We start from the raw sequence: 21,049 nt of genomic DNA on the forward strand, positions 1-21,049 counted from the left end.
TCTCTGGGGAGACTCAAGAAAAAGGATGAAGACCTGCAGCCCACCACTGGAGCCAACACTGGCAGGAGCCAGGTCAGGAAGTACAAAGCAGTCTGGAGCCAGTGTGTACCAGTCATGCAGGCAGCTGGGTACACCGGCCTGAAGAGGTTCTTTGGAAGAAGAAGCCAAGGCCATGTAACAGGGCTGCTCCTGTACCGTGCTGTGGGCTTGGAGCTATTCCCTTTGTGGAGCTCAGACCCAGCCCTGCAGCCTTTCCCTGAACTTTCTTAATTTCACCACTGACTTCAGCGAAGTGAGGGTTTCCCTTGTGCTGGCTGTCACGAATGCTTGTCTTGCGATGGAAGTGACATTTGTTTTCTGCAATGATGACATTTTGCCCTCCCAGAGCCAGTTGAATTCTTGCTAATCCTCCCTTCTCTCGATTCACACATTTTTTCTTCATTCTGCTCCTAGACCACAGCGCTTCGCTAAGCATCACAGTCAGCAGCAGGTAATTTAAGCACACATCTGCTTGCAATCTGGGAGAAAGGAGAGAGGCAGTTTGTCTTTGTTAGAAGCCTAGCAGTCATGGTTCTTTGCTTACCTGATGGCATTAAGGCTTTTTTTGTGGCTCTGTGGGGGCCAGGTGGGAACCAGGAGTTAGATAGAATGGGGACAAGGTGCCCGGCTTTGATCCCTTGCCCAAGGGTATCACTGGGGGGGACGTTCAACCAGAGTTGATGTGCTGCATGACCCAACTTGAGTGCTGGTATCTGCTGAGTTTTGCTTCCTCATCTCTCTTCCTGTAGGTCCTCTTCTTGTGGTCTGCTGGACTTCCAGCCTTCTCCATTGAAGGCTCACTATCCTGCTCGCCAATGGCACCCGGGTCTGATAGACAGGGAAAACCACTGGAGTCGGGGTGCAGGCCCATGCCCTCATTTCAGAAAAGCTCTGGGGTTTTGGTCCAGTCCCTATGGATGAGGCAAGTAACACAGGATAAGCAGGATGAGGTTGGAGCTATTGCTGGGACTGCAGGGAGATTAAATAGCACAATCCTGTAGGAAACGAAGGTTTGTCTCCTTCCAGTGCTTCAGGACAAGCTTGTTTCAGCAAATCCTCCGTCCCCTATTGCTATTCCTTCCCTTGTGTTTCCTCTTAACACAGCAAGCTGCTTGGTTTATTTTTGGAGCTGCCCACTCCCCACCAGCAGCACAGACATACCAGGGCATTCATGTATCAGAAAGGCTGAAGGTGTGGAAATCAGGAGATAGTGCTCATTTTCCTGGGAAAATAAGGACACATCCCTACGTTTTTCCAAGAATCCATAGGAGTGGAGCAGTGCTCTGATGATCCCTCTGCTGCCATGAGAGACTGGGGCTATGGAAGGATGCTGCAACCCTGACACACTCTGCACTCACCCCTTGCAGACCTCTCCTTTCCTGTTCCAGTCCCTGTGACTAGTTTTTAAATGTATCGGAGCCTTTCTTCATGTTTTCCTAAGTTTAGACTGCTTGCCTTTTCTCTCAGTGTCCCAAAACAGCTGCTGAATGGAAGGCAATCTTTTTCTGATATTCAATACCGTAAGCAGGAGTGATTTGAAAATGTGTTGATTCCTTAGACTGTGGGAAACAGACCTGTACTGCTGGCAAAACTGGGCTGAAAAGTAATGTGGGTTTTTTCAGAGTGGTTTTTTTTTCTTTTTTCAATGGGTTCATGGTAAAACAACTCATATTTCTTCATTGCTTTGAATTTTCCCTGGAGGATTCTAGGGGGCTGAAGTCTTGTATTTCTACACTTGCTTGCAGAGATGGCAAAATACAGTGGATTCACACAAAAGCCTCATATTTGGCAGCACTGGAAAAAGGGGATCTGTGTAATGCCCTGAAGTGCCATTCTTACAGCCCACAAAAGCCATACATCCCCAAGAGGAACCCAATGCCAAAATTAGCTGAGCTCACAGCCACATGAGTGGAGTGAAGTGGCTGTCCCTCAGTCGGTGCCAGAGGAGCTGTGCTCCCCAGCCCTTGCTTTGACACAGATGTTTTTTGTCACACTCGGGTCCACTGGGAGCAGTGCTGGGGCTTTCCACTCCCTGCACCTTCAGGGCATTCATGAGGGAATTGCTCCCAGCATCGGGCTAGGCCCTGCTGGCCAAGTGTGGGGTGAGGTGTCTGTACCCAGGGTTGGCCCGGATGCTGTGCTGCCGGCTCTGCGTGGGATTTCCCCTGTCCAGCCAGCAGCCTCAGGTCCTCTAAAGATTGTGTGTTTGAGATATGTGTAATATTAATCCATGTCAAGCCTATGGTTTCCAGCACTGCTGGCTTGGGCTTTTACAGACTGGCTTGCTGTCACTCACCCACGGGCCGTCTAAGTTAGCTTAATGAGGAAGCCAGACTAGGATGAAATAATTAATGCAGCTGTAGAGCAGAGATATAGGAGTCTTTGGGGAATAAGGGAGCTGGCCCAAATCCTCCTCCCCAGCCAAGGCGCTCCAGACCTTTGCGAAGATTCGGAAATACACTATTTCCACTGGGTGCTGAAGGTGGGTCTGTCGTCCTTCCAAACCAGGATGCTCCCAGGAGCTCTTGGAATCAGCTGTGTAGGCACAGGGATCTGGACTGGGTTCAGGGCAGCCGCTGGGCTGGGACTGAGAGCTAGGAGCACTGTGGGGGGCCGTGGGTGTTTTGGGAGGGTAAAACCTCCATAACAGGAGAGAGGAGAGCAGTGCTGGGCTCTGGAGGGATGGTTTGTGGTTGGTATCCTCTTCTTGGCTCTGAGAGTGGGGAGATGGGCCAGAGACCACTCACTTCAGGCTGGTCCTGCTCCACCAGTATGAACAGGCAGTGTCAAGGGGAGGCACCCACTCCCACTGTGGTCCTGCTGCTCAGCACGAGCCCAAATTAAAGAGGGTTTATTTAGTAAACCCATTTCAGGATAAAGCTTTTGATTTATAGGCACCCCGATAGTGCTCCAAGGAGGACTTGTACAACTTTAACTGCATTTTCTCAGCATCACACCAGCCCAATAAAAGAGAGTTCATATGCGCTGCACAAATTCTCACTTCCAATATAAAAAAGGTTTTATGAGACTGGAAGTCTCGCTGGCTCCGCGGGGCCGGGTGTATTGGCGGATACTCCGCATGACAGACCCTTGATTCCTCTTTGAGTTGTCAGACTTCAGTAGCATTTACAGCTATTTAGCTATCAAATTTTATGTGCGGCTCTGAGAGAAGTGTGTCTTTTAAATACTGCTCTGTCTCATAAACAGCAGTCTGTTAAACCATGTCAATGGTACAAACAGTTTGTGAAGCCGCCCGATGCAATCGCCTACAGCTCCGCTCATTACCTGAGCAGCAATGTGCTGAACAACTCAACAAGTTAATTTCTCGAGCCAGTTGCCTTGGCTGGGGATCAGCTTGCCAAGCAAAAGCTGGTAATAACCATGCTCTAGCAGCCCGGATTTGGATCATGTTTTAGCTAGCGTCTGTAAAGCCCTGCTTGCTCAGTGCTCCGTTGGACAAGGGTCTGGTGTTTGTCATCTGCACTGTGGTTATATCAAGAGGTCACCAGCAAGATCACATCCCTGATTTTCCAACTGAAAACTTCAAAGCTCAGGATCTCTTCCTTTCTGCAGAAAGACCCTTTGGTCTTCTCGTTGGTCCTCCTCTTTGGAGAAGGAGCTGGAGGCAAGACATTCCCAGGGTGCTAGCCTTGACCATGACCATAAGAAAATGGTCATGTTATTGCTGTTATTGCTCCTTCAAACTTCCCCCTAGGATATCCCTTTCCTGTCACCTTCCCCCTATGTACTTTTCCCAGCCATGGTGCAGGGGAACAGCGTGTACCACATTGCATCTCCATTCTATTTATCTGGTGACCCAAGCTGAGCCTGTTTGCGTTGGATGAGAAACAGAAGCTTGCTCGCCCTCTTTGCTGATACTGCAATCACGCCAGCTCCAATGCTTGGGATATAATTTATGGACTCTGAGCAACGGTCGGAGCTGAGCCAGACATGAGCTTGCAGACTCTTCTATTTCCTTCTTTTCTTCTTTTTCTTCTTCTTATTACTTAAGCACAAACTGGTAACTTTTTGTGTGTTTTCAAGCCTGTGCCACTTGTAAGGTGCAGGCTGTGTGAGGAGCCCAGGCTGGGGGCACCTTCACCCCGGGGCGCGGGCTAACGAGCTGCTTGCATGTCTAATTGCCGCCGTGCGCTGCAGACTGGGAGGTTTGCACTCCCATCGCTGCTGTTTTCGTGTGCAATGAGCCGGGGGACGGCGGGGAAAAATATATATGTGCGTGTGCAGCATGGTTATTTTCAAATACGAAATTGCACCTGCAAAAATAGAAGCCAGGAAGGGACTGGCGAGCGGCTCGGAGCTGGGAGGCGCCATGCGTGCGGAGCAGGGATGGAGACGGCGTCTCCGAGTTTCTTTCCCATGCTCATGCCGCCTGATAGTCTTAGCGGACATTACTTTTCCTCCCACTTGCATTTCAATTAATCATCTGCTTGTCAGCGCTCTTCCCCCCAGCTCCCCTCCCCGCCAAGTCTCGGGGAGCAGCGCGCACACATGTAGGCGCCCATGCACGCAGCCTGCGTGCTGACGGGGTTGGCTGCTCGTTAATCACTTACTGGTGTCATGCGAGTCGGTCCCCACAGAAGGAAGTCTGGAAAAGGGGAAGACAGCCATCTCCTTGGTCTCCATCGATGGGGATGAGCTGAGCACAGTATCCGGCCCTGGTACGCTGCAGTCCCATGGTCTCTGTCCGTCTCCATGGTCTGCATCCCACTCCAGGCAGAGAGCTGTTCAGATTTGTTCAGTCAGACTTTTCTTTCCAACATGTTCAAAAGGAGAACTGAGCAGAGCCATTCTCCTCAGAATTTGTGGTGGAATTCTTCATATTTAATTTTTCTTAGCAATGGCACGTTCACCCGTCCTTCCAGGTGAGAAGTGACCTTGCCAGCCTCCTGCCCTAGGCAGGGTGAATGCTGAGAGGGGACCAGTTGAGTTTGCCCATTTGGGTTTTGAAAACCTCTAGGTCCCCACAGCCTGTTTGGGTTTGTCTTCTAGCAGGTGACTGTCATAGGAAAATGTCTTCCTTACAGCAAGCCGTAATCTCTCCTGTTACAGCTCCTGCCTCTTGTCGCTCATCTTTCCACTATGGAGGAAAGAGTCTGTTTGCATCATCTCAGGAATCTCTAGCTAGGAGCTGTCAGGTTGCTGTTTGATCCCCACAAAACTATAATTTCTTCAGGCTGCACAAGCCCTTTTTCTCAATTTGTCCTCATTCCTGCGTGCCTCAGCCTCATCACCACCCTGATGGCCCTTCATGGACTTGCTGGAGGTCAGCAGTGCCCATCTTTTACCAGGGCCCAAAAACTAGGCACAGTGCTCCAGATGTGGTTTAAGGACTTTTTTTTTTCCATTTAATTTTTTTCCATAGTGGATCTTGCAGACCCTGCCTAAGCATATACTTGGCATCAAATTTCCCCTCCGATTGGGAAACGTTGCCAAAAAATATGAAAATTAATAAAGTGTGTGTGTGTGTGTGTGTGTGCGCACATTAGTGTGCACAGTTATTTAGGCATGATTCCTGTTTGGAAGATTCAATAGCGTTTTTTTATTATTAATACTTTTCAAGAGTGCGTTTAAGAATGACAGTTTGAGCCCTGCACTGAGCTGTCTTTGACTTCACTTCAGCCACAGAGATCGTGGGCTTAGATGGTTTCTTTTCCTACCCCCTCTCCTTGCCCACATTTCTCTCAAGTAGTGCTCTGAGTTTTCATCTGCCAGGAAGAAGCTTTTCAGGGGCGAGTCAGGATCTACTCCAGTCAGAATCTGCAGGGGCTGGTGCACCCTGTGCTGGGAGGTGCTGGAGCTGTAGAGAGCTGCTTGGTAGGAATGAGGGGTGCAGCCAGAGCTAGGGAAAGAGAGCACAAATGCTTTAGGAAAGGTTAAAGAAGGTGGGCAAGCTACAGGGCGGGAGGTGGTAGGGTTAGAGCACATTAGAGGTAGGGTCTCACAGAAGGAGGGAGGCTCAAGGGAAGGAAGGGAGCGTTTGCTGTAGGTGAGCATCCCAGTTGAAAGGGCGAGAAGATGCTCAGTGTGCAGTTGGCTATGTCTGAAAGAGTTCACTGCCTTGTTGCAGAAAAGCAAATGCTGCTGAGCCAAAAGCTGAGGGTGAAAGGGAGAGAGCCAGCAGCACTGGCGGGAGATGAGGGACCAAGCGAGCCATGGCAGTCATCTCCTTGCTGGTACAGGCTCTGCTCTGCAGCCATAGTGGAGTATTTTCAGTCTTCCTGAGTTCTGCAGAAGGACATTAGCTAAAGCATGTACCAGGCAGCAGGACCAGGATGAGCCACAGCCATGTCCTTGGGGTGGAAAACTGGGAATTGAACTGAAACCTCTTGCTGTGCCAGGGAGGTGGATGTCGGGCTTCCACTCTCCATGCCAGCAGCATCAGAATGGGCTCAGGCAACCAGAAAGGAGCAAAACCAGGGGCAGAAATCTGTTTCCCTGCATTTGCTGCTCATCTCTGTGTCTACCCTGTGGTGAGTGCAGCGAGCTGATGCGTATGAGCAGACCTGACTCTGGCTCAGCTTTTCCTTTGTTCTGCCGTTGACAAATATTCAGGGATTGAAAGTGAAATACTGTGCTTTCCTCTTCCAAAGTTAAAAAAAAAAAAAGGAAGGGAAGGAGCCCCTCTTGCATGCTGCACCGGCGAACCCTCGTCATCCTGTAGCAGGAGGCCAGCACACATGAATATTCCTGTGCAATATGCGCGAGTGATGAGCCCCATATGCAGGCCTTGGGAGAAATTAAATGTTTTCTACGGCATTTTCAAAAAGCCTTTCTATCAAAGTGCTCGGTCGGGAGCCAAAAACGCCCCAGCTTTCGCGGCCCCAGCTGGTTGACACTTTTTTATTATTTTATTTTTAAATGCTGATGAATATTTTCTGATTAAAAAACAAGCCGTCCCCTAAACTGAGTCTTGCCCCAGTGGATGGATTTGAGCCAGAGTTTGGGAGGGGGCTAGAGGCTGCCAGGGACTCCATGGCTGCTCTTGGCTGATGGTTTTTTCCTTCCTTCAGTGCTGGAGCTTGCAGGAAGGGTCCTGAGACAAAACATACACGTGGTCCACATCTGCCCAGCCATGCCTGGTAGAAAGCAGCCGGCTGGGCAGGGGTGGCACCCTAGTTCTTGCCTCCTGCCTGGCCCCTGAGAGGGCAGGAATGAGTACAGGTTCCAGGCAGGAGGTTTGAAGAACACCAGCCTCCCGGGTTGGAGATCACTGGGGTGTAGGTGGGCAAGGGGACTTCCAAGTCAAATTGTCCTTCATATACTGGCTGCTTTGCCTGCAAAAGTGAGAAAGAGCAAAGTCGTGGCGTGATTTTAGGGGTGGAGGGGATTGGGAGATTACTGGAGGGAGAGGGACCCTAAGGGGAGGCAGATGCACAGGATGAGACTTAGTGCTGGCTCTTGAGCTCAGGGACAAAAACTCTTGACAGTTTTTAGGCATGTGAATGTGGTGCAGAGTTGGAGAGGAGCTGACTTGTGAGGAGCGTAGGGATGGGAGATAGGCGCTGGTTCTGTGGACTGGAAGGAAAGGAGAACCTGGAGAGTCCAACGAGGGCCTGGCTGGTGGGACAGCAGGGTGATGTGCCCCAGCAGTGCAGAGAGTGTGGGACTAAGCAGGAGGAGCATCAAGCACTTTCCTGCTTAGTCCTGGAGTCTGGTAGCATGGCCACCTCCACACCCACAGGCCCTAGACTTGCCCCAGGATGAATTTAGGCCTGGATCCGTACTCCTTGGATGCGAGTCTTCATGGCAGGTCACAGAGGCTACTTGCATTTCTTTTTAGCACTTGGCTTTGAGGGTTTACTAGTGGAAAAAGTGCCTTGGAGGAGGAATACTGACAGCAGCTGCCCTTGCCTCCAGCCTCCTCTGCGGCAGCCACAGGGCTTGAGAGTGGAGCAAAGCTCAGGTGATGGAGAAAAAAAACTGTTGGAGTCTTGCAAAGTGGGACCTCTCCCAAGTGAGTTGTTTTTCTCTTATATATCCAAGCTGGCTTCAGACTGTTTCCAGTGTAGGTAGGTAGGAATGTGACAGTATGTCCATCTTGGATAGTGTATCCCATAAGCCATAGGAAAGAAAAAACAAAGAAAGGAACTGTGCGGTTTGACATCACTAAATCAGTTCTAGGGCTTGGTACCAATGTATGCATCTTTCCTCCCTTACAGGGCTGAAAACAAATTGGATTTTAATCCAATTTCTCCTGTATTGAGTATTCAATTAATTCTGCTGGCTTTACATACCAAAATCTTCCTCCAAGTGTACATCTTGGCTTTCTTTTTTGGAAGGAGGCTGAGACCCAAATACAGTCTCACACTATAGCTCACCTGCCAGTGGCAACATGCAGTGACACTGGGCTTGCCAGAGCTCATTGCTGCTCACAAGAGCCATGCTCGGAGGGAATCCTTGTTTCCAAAGGGGTGTTTTGTTTCCCCCTTCGCTGCTGAGCCTGTCACATTACCCCGGCACGTGTTTCAGTGTACAGCCACTCCGTCCTCCTCTTTGCCCCATGGGAATTGCTTCCCTGATGTCCGACAGCTAATACCCCCAAACAAACATGCTAATTTAAGAGCTGTTAAAGCCCGGGGGCAGCGGGAGGTCACAGTCAGCACAAACAGATGGTGTTTTGTCCTTGGTAATTAAACTTTCCTGTAGTTTTGGGCGAGAGACTTTCTTGACTTTTATTTCAGCACAGCTGCCTCGGGCCAGCTCTTTCTCCCTCCTCATCCTCTGCTCCCTCTCAGCAGCCGCCGCCGGCGGGGTCTGGGACAGGACCCCCGGGAGAACGAGAGTCTCCACGGGGTTTCAGAGGTGTCCTCAGTGGCCCCTGGGACTCACCCCAGATGCTCTGCTGGCTCCAGGCTCCAGCAGCTAGAGCCCCTCAAAGAGACAGCAGTTGGAGGCCAGGTGAGCAGTGGCAGACCAGGGTGCTCCCAGCCCATTTCAGAAATGCTGCTGGGGGAGAGACCTTGGATTTCTGTTTCTTGGTTGCTTTCCCTTTCCACCAGCTCCATTCCAGGCAATGCCAAGCTGAGAAGGGGCAGTGGGGCAGGGGGCAGTGAGGTCCTGCTGCGAACTGAGGCAGTAGTGATGGCGAGACAGCTGCTGACACGTGGTAAAGGTTGGCCTATGAATAGTGCCATTTAGGGGTTCAGAACGAAAAGGGGTCACTTCCTTCCCACTGCTTTACCATTTTGCAAGCAGGAGCAGGTGCCCCAGTCCTACTGCCAGTCTTAGGCTCAGTTCTGGGACAGACCCCTATGTGTGTACCAAAGAGGCTACTGGCAGCAGAAAGCCACCTTCAACATCACTGGCCCCAACATGGGCTACCCCTGCCAAAGGGCAGGATTAGTTCCTCCGTTCAGTGCCACCCTTTTCACTTGATGTCTGGGCATTACATAGACCCCACCCATGCCTCAGGTTTCCCCTTCCACTGCCCACTTCAAAAACTGGGTGCTGCTGTGGTGTCTGAGGACAGTCCCCAGCAGACTGCACAAGGCATGCTGGGTGCCTGTGGGACCTCATGGGGTGAATGGGGTGATGAAAGTGTATGGAACTGGGTGAAGCAATGAGCACCAAACCCTGTCTGTCTGCAGTGTGGGCAGTGTTTCACTCCAGCCTGCTTTTCCCTGCCCAGGTTTTGGGCAGCTTTCTTGCAGTGGGGAAAGAGGCAGGGGGAAGCCCATATGCAGGTGGAGGACAAACGTCTTCACTGTCCCACCTGTCCTGGCTGCCAGTGTTCCCATAGCAGCTTTACAGCCATTACAGGCACACAGTCCTCAGCATCCTGAGCCCCTTCCTGCCTCCAACAGTGTTTGCTGCCCTGCCTGGGCCTTGGAAGCTGCCTGGCTCCTGCCTACTCCATCCTCCTGCCAACTCGCACTGCAGGCAGGGGGAAGAGATGAAGCAAAGCAAAACAAATCACAGTCACTGTCCCTGGAGGTATTTAAAAGACATGTAAATATGGGACTTAGGGACATGGTTTAGTGGTGGACTTGGCAATGTTAGGTTTACAGTTGGACTCAATGAGGTCTTTTTCCAACCTAAATGATTGATTTTATGATTCCACGATCCTGAGGTGTCTCTGGAGAGGCAGCGTCAGAGTCATTGGAGTGGCTTCCTCTGTGCCAAGAAAAAAAGCCCAAACAAAAAAAGCAAGCTAAAATTAAAATGCCCAAGAAGCTCTGTACAACTGGATGTTCCATCACTTGCTGCCCCAGCTGCTAAGCCAGTATCTTAATTCTCTCCCTGGACAAGACAGGCTGCCAAGGTCTCTTCCAGTGCTTCTCACTCCAATCCTGCTGGTGTCCCTGAGCCCCTGCAGCACAACTTCAGACTCTCATCCCTGTCCAGTTCAGCCTTAGCATGCTGGCAAAAAGCAAACATGCCCTGCTTTCCGAGCAGCAGAGCTGTGGCCTCAGTCCTTGCCTCTGTGTGTTGATTCAGGAAGGAGATGTAGCTCTCCCTGGCTTGGGGACTTCACCACCAGAAGGTTTACGACGGCCGAACCAGCATGGACCAAGCCAGCATAGACCTGCCTGTGCTGGTGTCCAGCCCCTTACATGGGTGCTGCAGAGCACAGACCTCTAGAGGAGCATGTTTGGGCTAATAAGGGATGCAGTCTTCATGTTTCAAGCATAACCCTGTGAAACCTGTGTTTCCCGGTGCTACTGAGGAGGATACTGAAGTTCCTGCAGCCAGAGACCCTCCAAAATCTCTACTAGCAGAGACTAGGCTCCTTAGGCTTGGCAAGGCTTGGAAATGCCTTGCTGCTCTATGCCATGTCTGCTCTGCCATGGGCATCCAACTGACAGAGGAAGTCTGGACAACAAGCTCCGTCCTCCCTTTTCTCTTTGTTTTGCTCTGGATGGCACATGACTGTGCCTCAGTCTGAATTTAAATACTAGGATGCTTTTTTCTGACCTGAAGCCTTACATCTTAAGGGGTGTTGGGTATTTCATAAAGGAACCTGGCCACAGAATCTCCTCAAGACAGAAAGTGGGGTTGTGAGCAAAATCCTGGGTGGGTTGAAGGGCAAAGCAGCCCCTCAGACAAAAATAGGAGTTGTTGCCAGCATTTGCCTGGATATCACAAACTGAACCTGGAGTGAGGAAGCAAGACCTTCCTAAAGCATTTGGGGTTGTTTGCTCAGTGTATGGGAGTTTGGTTTGGGTTTTGTGTTTGTTTTTTTTTGGTTTGTTTTGTTCTGCATTGTTGATATTCTGTTTTTGTGGGTGGAGACTGGGAATTGAAGTGCTGAAATTCAGTGTGACACCAAGAGTTCCAAACCATCATAATCACAGCCTAGAGAGGCGGAACGAGCAGGATCTGCTCCCAAATAGCCTGTTTTGGGTGAGAGTGGAGCACTGGGAAGCACCAGAACCACAAACATCTCCCATCTCCAATCTCCCTTCTTTCTCTGTCTGATCTCTTCTGTCCGTCCCTGGCATGGTACCATCAACTCCATGCCATCTATGGAAAGACACTGCTCAAGTCCTCATTTTAACAGAGGCTCCAGATAAAAAGCGCTGTCTTTGGCAGTTCTTTAATAGAAGCAAAGATCCAATTGATTCTTGCAATCTCTCTCTGCAGGGAGCCGGGAAATGCTCAGTGCAGAGGAAGGTTGAGTAAAAAGAGGGGGGGAAATTGCATTTCCCATTGTTGGTCCAGGCTTTCCTCCATTTCAGAAGCTGCCCAGGTGTGGATGTGGGATCTGGAAGGTGGGCTTGGGTGTGGCAGCTCAGCTGAGCTTCCTGCCCAGGTGGCACTGGTGTCCCTGAGAAATATTCCGGGGGCAATGTTCCTCTGCAATCTCTGCCATGGGGATTCAGGCCCCCTCCTGCCCTACTGGGCTTTCTTACAGTGCCAGTTTTGAAGACCTGTGGTGCTTATTAGTATGCTGCTCTTTGTGTTGGCTTTTATCACTGCTGGAGCAGATGGCTGGTCTTGGACTGCTGCCCTCTGCTTGAAATAAAACTGGTTACGGTGGTGGGGGTTTTGAGGACAGGTACAGGCTGTGGGAAACATCCCCTTCAAGGCTCCAAGTGGGAAGAGGGGATGGGCAAAAGCAGCATGGCCCCACAGTGGATGTGGCACCGAGGGCTGTTGGTAGGCAGGGTAACTGGAGAGGTTTCCATCAGTGTACTTGTCCAGTGCTCTCCTGACATTGTGCTCCTGCCTGTCCCTAGGCTGTGGAGGAATCATAGCACCCAGCATGTGTCCCTTGTCCTACGAAGGACAGGGGTGGACTGCAGTCCTGCTGCTTTAGGGCTTGCTGGTCAGTTTGAAGAGCTGCAAGGTGTGGTTTGAGAGGAAAGGACTCCACCTTGCTCCTGGAGCAGAAATCCCCCAGCCCCTGGAGCTGCAGGGTGAAGACCTCACTGCTGGGAGTCTTGGGACCCTGCTGGCCTTTCCACAGCTCCCTGCCCTGGTGGGAGCATGTCGCTGTGATCCATGGGAGCAAGAAAATACCTGTCCTGGGTGCTGACTTGTCAGTCAGGCAGGTTCCCAAGGAGCCTCAGCCATTTCATGAGTTGCTTGTTCCTCCCCAAACCATCCCAGCTCCCCCTGGATCTCCTAAACTCTGCAGTACCCCCTGCAAAGTAGCTCTCATTTTATCTGGGCTGATGCTCCCTCCAGAGGAGCTGCTTTCTTCATTCCCATGGGTATAGGGATCAGCTTTGTTCACTGTTTTTCTCACTGAAGACACCCTACCTGTGACATGCAGGGAAGGTGGAGCAACCCCAGGTTTCAGCGGGTATGTTGGAGCCAAGAGCCCTGCAAGTCTACAGCTGCCTTCAGGGGCACATCTTCCACCAAAACAGCTGGGAAATTTTGTGAGGACCATCCTTCCACCTTTTGTCCCTCGCTTAGACCACAAGGGCAGGAGGGTCTGTGCAGCCACTCAGGGATCCAGTGGGTGCTGGGATGGCAGAGACACAGTGATGGAGGAGCTTTGCCATGGGGGGCTCTTTCCTCCAGGGCATCCTCTTGCTTGGGGTCTCCACTTCATAACCAGAAAGGGAGAAGGTGGAGGGAGGAAAGTCACAGTCCATGAGAGCCATGAGTGAATTAATTTCAGCTGGCCTCAGTCCTCCCTGTGGTGCTTGTGGACCAGGAGGGCAGCACTAATTGCTCTATTGGCAGTGGGGGTTTAAATTAGATTTAAGAAAGCTTTCCAGGCAGCAGGGATTCTGTCTCTGCAGGTAAGGCTTTCTGATAGCACGTATTAAGGAGATGATAAAGTCCCTCTCTTCTCTCTTCCTCTTAAGCACAAAGTGGAGTTTAATGCTGACAGGGCACTGTAGGGCGAGAAGGTTTCAGGGCTGTTAGCAAGTGTCTGACACTAAATGACAACTGCTTCTTCCTCTCCTTTCCATTGCCTTGCTGCCAGGGGTGATCTGAAAGGAGGAGACAGCACTCAGTGCTTTCAGGTGCTCAAGCACTGCTCCCAGGGCTGCCCTCCTTCACACAGTGCTGCCCAGGAGTGGTGCAATCCCTAGGGAACAGGGGCTGGCAGGTGTCCTGCCCACTGTGGTGCTTCACTGCTCACCCTGGAATCATGGGCTGCCCTTTGGGAAGGATGGCATCTCTCTGGAGGCACCCTGTATCCCCAGGGCCAGGGGAAGCTGTGTCAGGATCTCTGGCAAAGGCTGACATTCTCTCTAGGCTGAGGAATCAAGGGTGGCTTTGGTAAGGGTGTTTCTCCTTTGATAACGCTGGGGCCCAGGAGGTATCTGCTGCAAGTGTGTCCAGTGCAGGGGCACTGTAATGGCTACAGTCAGCATCTGCACTACAGGTGTAGCATCACACCTCTGGAAGAGGCAGATTGTGGCCTCTCCTGAAGGATAGGTGGGCTGTACTGTAATGTCCACAGTCAGCACCTGCAGTACAGGTGTACAGTACCACCTACACTCAGCATCTGTTGTACAGGGGTGCTGCAGTCACTGTGTGCAGGACGGGTGTAGCAGAGCACATGTAGTTGGTGTGTGCAGTACAGGTGTACTGTAGCAGCTACAGTCAGTGTCTGTAGTACAGGGGTACCATGGCATCCACAGCTGGTGTCTGCAGTAGAGGCTGTACCATGGTATCAACGGTTGCTGTCTGCTGTACAATCACACTGCAGTGTCTGCCCTAGGTGTCTGCAGAGTTCCAGGCTCTGGGCAAGGCTGCAGGGGAAGGAAATAGCTAAACAGAGTTTGTTTTCCCTCAGTTCACCATTTCAGAGCCAGTCCCTGTAACAGCACCTAGTGGGGAATTGCCTGACAGAAGACTTTGTCATGGAAATATTAGGTTTTGAAACTTCCACTTTTCTGTTGTGGGAGCCACCCACTTCCAGAGTGAGGTTTTATTTATTTATCATTGCTGAGAGTGAGCTGAGAGTGACAGGTGAGAATTGTGGTGGGAGGCTGCATCCCTTCCTAGCCAGGGATAGCCCTGCCCTGGAGCTGCTGTTTCCAGCTGCCACTTGGTACCCTGTTATCAGTGAGCATCCCCAAGGCTTTGGAGATATACTAAAGCAGAGCTGGAAAGGATCCGTGTCACTGTGTGCTCAGAAGAGGACACTGGGACTGTTCAGCAGATAGTGGCATCCTACTTTTTCCCTGGATAAACAATCCCCTTCGCTCCTGCTGCCACCCTTGGGACTGTCCTCGCCCCATCACACAACAGCACTTAATGTCACATCGCTGTACCCCTTCAGTTTTGATCTGGCTCAGGGAACAGGTGACTGGAAACAAGTTTGGTTTAGACTGAGAGCTGCTGGAGGGGACCATATTCATGTCTATGTTGAGTTGTCTTCTGCTAAGAGTGACCATGACTGATGTCCTCATTACCCTTGGTGTAGAGGACAAGGTAGGGAAAGATCAACTATTTGCTCCCTCCCCAGACAAGAAGCTGGGGACAGGGAAGATAGCTCCAGAGCTGCTGGTCCACCATATCATATGTGCTCCCTCACGTCCCTTCCTCCTGTCCAGGCTTCTCTTTCCTCTCCATGAACAAGAAATTATTCATTACAGGGGAAAAATCTTCCTTTTCCGCAAAAGACTGAGTTTCCCACTGCTGAGTTTGCTGTGTAATAAATGTGGTTCCCGTCCATCACCTCTCAACTGGTCCCTGCTGGTGTGGGGACACAGCCCAGGGAGCTGCACACTTGGTGAGCTGCTGCTCACTGGCCCATGCACCCACATGCTGGGGTTCTGGCCTGTGCTAGAGAAACAGTTAAATGAGCAAATACAGCAAATGGAAATTTGCATTAGAAGCATCTGCAGAAATTGTGAAGGTTTTGTTATGTGCTTGGAAAAAAAAATCAGCATGGCTTTGGGCAAAACAGTCAAACAAAGCAAATACTGCATGGAAAATTGCAATTCAAGTGAGAAAAAGTTGGTTTTCTGGATAGATTTTTCATATTAAAATAGCTCCGGCTTCTGCTTGGTCGCAGGGCTCATCCTTGAGAAGAAATGAGGTTTTACAGGGTAAAAGCAGCTGAGCAGTGAGCTCTCTGTGCCATTACTGGGAGTTTCTGCCTGTGTCCTGGCTGTGCCACAAAGTCCCCAGGGACCTCATCTGGGTCCCTCTGCTCTCTCTTTCCTACATGTATCCAAACAACATCACCCTGGAGATTATCAGTGCTTCAGGACAGGAACCATTCCTTGCCACATAACTATGGTGTCTGTCTTGGCGCTGGTCCAGCCTTAGGTGAGACTGCCAAGCACATGGGCAGGAGCAGCAGCAATTATTTTAACAGCCAGTGAGATGAGGAACAGCAGGAGAGGGCAGCAGGTGGCTTTGCTCCCTGGCAGGTCCAAGAGGTAGAGTGCGATGGCTGGTGATGGTATTTGCAGTGAGCCAAACCAAAGGCTACGTCAAGCAGATCTCACGCTCTTCAAAGAACAGGCTGGTTGCTGGGGGGTCTCTCCTACCTCCTATCATTGCCACTGTCCCCAGCTATGGGGTGGCTACACTAGCTGGAGTCACCTGGACTGTGGTGAAGGAAAGCTCTGGCCCCTGGTTTCTCGCCTGCTTTAATTTCTGGTGCCACCCACCAGCCTTCCAGGGCTGTAGGAATGGAATATTCAGTGGGAAGTGAATTTGGGAGTAAATAGGGAGTTAGATCCTAGTTTGCAGGTAGCTCCCAAGCTGCTCAGGGCCCCACATGTCAGCAGTGCCCCAGGATGTGGCACGACCACCTGCCTCAGGTTCCAGCTATCACCTGCTCCCCAGGCTGCCACTTGTGATGCATCCAGAGCAAAGACAGGGTGACAGTCAGGGAACCATGCTATGGGCATTGAGGGGACACATGGAGGAGCCAGAGTGGAGAGCAGGCACAAGAGGAGCAGGAGAGAAGAAGCAGAGGGAATGATAAGGATGTTGTAATTAGCGCTTAGTGCTCCTTGCCCAGAGCTTTCAGAAGAAGGTCACCTTTATTATCTCTGTTTTACAGGTTGGGAAACTGAGGCATGGGGGAGGCAATGAGAGTGATTTGCTCAAGGTGACTTGGGAGGGTTGGGAGCAGGGCCTGTGGCTGGCATGTCCATGCTGTGCAGCTGCAGTACACTGGGAATGACTCTCACTGCCATTCCTCCCAGCCCAAACCCAGCACTGCAAATTCAGCAGTGGGTCCCTTCTCTGCCCATCTCCAGGCTGCCCCTCTCAAACCCACCACCTCCCACAGCATCCCTGCCCCTGAGAGGCATTTGAGGTCAGGCTGGTCCAGCTGCACCCCAAAATCTGCTCATGATATCCCTCCCAGCTGCTCTTACCTTCCCCTCCAGCCCTGCAAAGGCTCACGATGTCCTGCTGCGAACTCGAGGCCATCTGGGCTCTTGCAACAGTGCTGGGTAATCGAATATGTTCTGGTGGATTTTTTTTCTCTCGCCAATACAGCTCCCCCTTTATTTAGGTTTAAATGGATGCCATCTGGCTAATGAGCCCATACTCATGTTCTAGATTAAACCGCAATCCTGTGCATGTTACCGATACGGCACTGGAGATTAGAGAGGTTTAAATGGTTTTGAAGGTGTAATTTGCTTTTCATGCATGGTGCTATTTACTTCCTGGCGGGTGGGCTGGCATCCCCACTGCTGTCCCCAGCGACTCCCTCCTGGCTCTGGTCTCCTCTACCAGCCCTGGCTTGCAAGAACAGGAGAGCTTGGGCATCTCCAAGCTTGGCAGGGCTTGTGCAGGGCATCTTGTGATTGTTGCTGCCATTTGCCCACTCCTGGGGCGACTTGCTGGTGCAAGGTCTTCATTGCCTGCTTTCCTAGCTGTCACCTCCTCCACACCTCCCTTCACCACAGCATCCCCTGGGACATGGCACAGCTCACTGGGATGGAGTAGCCTCTGCCTCTCTTCTGGCCCAGAGAGGTGGGAAATGACTGTGCCCATATTGACAGGAGGTGGCTGAGGCAGCATGCCACATCTGTTGGTCACTGTGAAGATATGGAAGAGGGTTATGCTGTCCCTGGCATGCCCAGGAGCACGGCTGCTGTTGCATCGGGCTGGTGGGCAGCACCAAAACAGGCCACACTGGAGTGGCAGCAGCTGCCTGTGCTGAGATCTGCGTCTTGCACATCCTAAGCACCAACTGCTGCTGTAAACTACTTGAGTGTGCTCTCATCTCTTCAAATACCCACTTGCAGGCAGTGTCGGCTCCTAAGATGATGCTGCAGCTGCCGAGGAGAGCCTAGCACCAGGGTTTGACTTTCTTAAGGGAAATGTTGAAAATGAGATGACGAAGGCACAGCATTTGTGCAAGGCATATCATCATCTCCAGGCACCTGCTTGTGCTGGCAGCTCCCATGGAAAGTCCACAGGCACTTTGAATGATGAAGCGCATGCCAGCAAAATGCCTCATTTTGCAGTGAGTTCCCCTGTGGCCGAGGTGAAGTCTGGATCTATGGCCATCTCCCTGCTGTCCCATCACGTCCTTTGGCTGCGCGGGAGGGACAGGCTCTCAGCACTGGAGTCTCCTGGGGGCCAACCCTGACTGCTCCTGCCTGTGTTTGCTTCCACAGATGGCTAATCCTGTCCCGTCAGCCTGCTGCGTGGTGCTCGCCGCGGTGGTGGTGGTGTACGCCCAGAGGCACAGCCAGCAGGGTGAGTCCTTCGCACCCCCATACCTTTCGGGTCCTGAAAAACGTGAATGCTTCTCCTCCAGCCTCTCCTCTGTGGGAAGCTGGATGCACCGTCCAGGTTTGCCTGATGCTACTTTTCTGCATGTTACCACTTTTCTCCTCTCCACGACACGTCTCCTCCAGCCCATCACTATGGGGTTTGGGTATCCTGCGTCTTCCCAGCACCTGCTGGTGCCTCTTTCCCTGCCCACACCCCTGTGCATCCCATGGTGACCCTACAGCCAGGGCACTGCTCTGGACTCCTTCCCCCACCCTTTTCTGCCCTGCGCAGCCCACCCATGAAGGGATGAACGGTTGGGAAGAGGCATCAGCCTGACAGCCCCAAACCCTGATGCCCTGCCCCATGACCATGATCTCATCCTGTCTCACCTCCTTGGGATGACTTGATCCCCATTGCCACTACACATCTGCACCCACCACCAGCTCACTTCTCTCCAGGTTGGCAGAGGATTCAGGGCCTACCTTAGTTGTGGCTTTAGACAGACTACATGTTGGAGTCACTGGTAGCATTGGGAGCTGGAGGACCCCACATGATCCTGAGTCTAGGCAGGAAGCAGGAAGGTTATGGGGGATGATTGGGTCCCGCTGTGGAGTCCAGCCCTACAAAAATGGGACAAAATGGGGGACCTCCAAAATGTACTGCTTTTCCTGGCAGACAGCCTGTCTGTAGTTGCCTCTAGTGGATTATAGAGGGGGATTTTGCTGATTAACTCCAGTAAAGACATCTATTTATCCGTGAGCTCTGTGAAATCGAGAAACCCAGCCAGAATGCCCCACTGACTTGCCCTAAATCCATCTGGGCAGGTTTACATTGCCAAAAGCTTCTAGCTTGGACACAAAGCAGCTGGAACTTGGCAGCACCTCTCTATTGCATGGGGACCACCACTCTTTGGACACAGCGGGAGCTTGCTGGCTGGTATTGCAGGAACATCCCCAATCCCTTCCCAGAGTTCCTGCTCAGAACATTTGGGTGCTGATTTGGTGTGTGCTGCTTGTGGTGGTGTGACGCTTCCTGTAGAGAAGTAAAGCTGCTCGGTCCTGCTGTGCCTGCAGGATGGCTGTCTGGGAAGCTTTGAAAGACCCAAGACTACCAGAGCATCCTTTGGATGCACCAGGCTGCTTCCTGCTATGCTGCAGGGAAGTCAGCCCACACCTCCACACAGGGCGATGCACAAAACACAGAAATGCCAGGTACTTTAGGGTTACACATGCTGGAAATTTTTTATCTAGACAGAAACAAATTCTGTTCTCCACCAGTGCTGAGCAGAGTCATCCATTTTGCCACTGGCAGCAATATGTTGGCACAGAGCTGCAGTGACAGTCACCTTCTACTCTGTGATCCGGCAGGATTCAGGGATTTGGCAGCATAGCCTCCCCTGACCTTATGTCCCTCCTGTTTCTCTTGCCTGGCTGTGTCTGGAAGGGAGGTGTCTGGGGCACCAGCTCAAAACTGGAGCTGCTGAAACCTTTGCACATCAACAAGTGCCTAAATGGGGTTTGCAAAGTGAGGCAGGGCTCTTCCCATCTGCAGGAGCCAGAGAGAGTGCTCTACTCTGAGGGTCATAAAAAAGAGACAGGGCTAGAGGAAGGCTAGTAGGGCACTTCCAGGTCTGTCCTCAGTCTGTTCTCCAGAGGCACTGCATGTCCGTCCTGGGCACCTCTCTGAAACACTGAGGGGATGGTCTGGGCAGGGGCTTTGGAGCAGCAGGTTTCCTGCCCATCCCACCATGGGATTGGGCTTGGAGAGGCTGCACACATGCAGGTCAAGCTAGGGAGTGTCTGCCCCCATTTGAGATCCAAGGGTTGTGCTCTGTGCCCCCTACCCAGAGCTCACCCCCTGCTGTGCTGCAGCCTCTCCTCACCACCCAACCCCAGGGCTCAACCCCCACCAGCCGGGCCCTCAGGCTGGAAAAGCACAGCAGGAATGGGGTGGGAGGATGCATTAATCCCACTGGTGGCAGGGACCGGGTGGAATAGGGGGAAGATGCTGGCATAAAGTCCATTTATCATGCACTTGAGGCACGTTCGACTTTAATAGCTCATGAAGCACTTTAAGAGATGCATTAGCACTGAATACTTGAGTGAGGAGGATGTGACAAGCTGTTAAGTGAGCACGAGCACTGCGAGCCTGGCCACCCGCTCCTGGCTCTCATGTGCACCCTGGTGATTACTGGAGCGTCCTGCAAAGTGCCACATGAATTAATAAAAGCAGCATCAGGCTTGGTGAAGGTGAGGCTGCTCGTGCATTAACCCCTCTGCTGCTCATCTTTGGTCCTTCTCCTTGGAGCTGGCAGAGCAAAGGGTGCATCTGGCTGGGATGTGGAAGCTCGGGATGATCCCCTATGTTGGCGGAAGGGAGTGGAGGGGCTCAGAGGTCAGCAGATTTGGGGTACACTTCCTCCCAGAGATCGCAGTGCTCCTTTGCTTTGCATCCATGGCAGGTTGCTAAGGTTTTGCCTTCACCACCCTACCGGGCACTGCCACTTCCAGCTACCCATGGGGGTGGGCACTGTGTGGTGGGAGACCAGAGATATCCAGCAGGGCAGCCCCAGGGGGATGCTCAGAGACTGGCAGTAATGTCCTGGCTCAAGCAAAGGGGTTTGGGTGTCTTGTTGCAGGGAAGGGCAACAGGAGGGGCAGTGAAAGAGAGTGTTCTTGAGTGGCTCTCCCATGGCGCAGTCCCTTGTGTTACCCCAACTGGGGGACACGTGGATAGGACAGAATACCTGTCTGCGGGCAGGGGTGCCGCCCCCCAGAAGAAACATCTCTGATTTCTTGGCTTGTGTCTCTATGCCCAGAACAGCTTAAGCCATTGAATCGGGATTGCTGCCATCCTGCCTCCACTGAGGGGTCTTTGATTCTGT

At 51.8% G+C, this 21,049-nt stretch overlaps 1 protein-coding gene across 3 annotated transcripts in view; it reads left to right on the plus strand.

Moving 5' to 3' along the window:
- The window catches only part of CNTFR (ciliary neurotrophic factor receptor), a 201,996-nt gene that overhangs the window by 98,469 nt on the left and 82,478 nt on the right, over positions 1-21,049 (plus strand). For all 3 annotated transcript variants that reach the window (XM_027670423.1, XM_027670425.1, XM_027670424.1), the window contains one exon: positions 18,066-18,147. In XM_027670423.1, coding sequence (XP_027526224.1) covers positions 18,066-18,147 — 82 coding nt within the window. The remainder of the gene's footprint in view (positions 1-18,065; positions 18,148-21,049) is intronic.

Source organism: Neopelma chrysocephalum, unplaced genomic scaffold, assembly GCF_003984885.1.
Source record: "Neopelma chrysocephalum unplaced genomic scaffold, ASM398488v2 Primary Assembly neopelma1_96845, whole genome shotgun sequence".
Taxonomy (NCBI): Eukaryota; Metazoa; Chordata; class Aves; order Passeriformes; family Pipridae; genus Neopelma; species Neopelma chrysocephalum.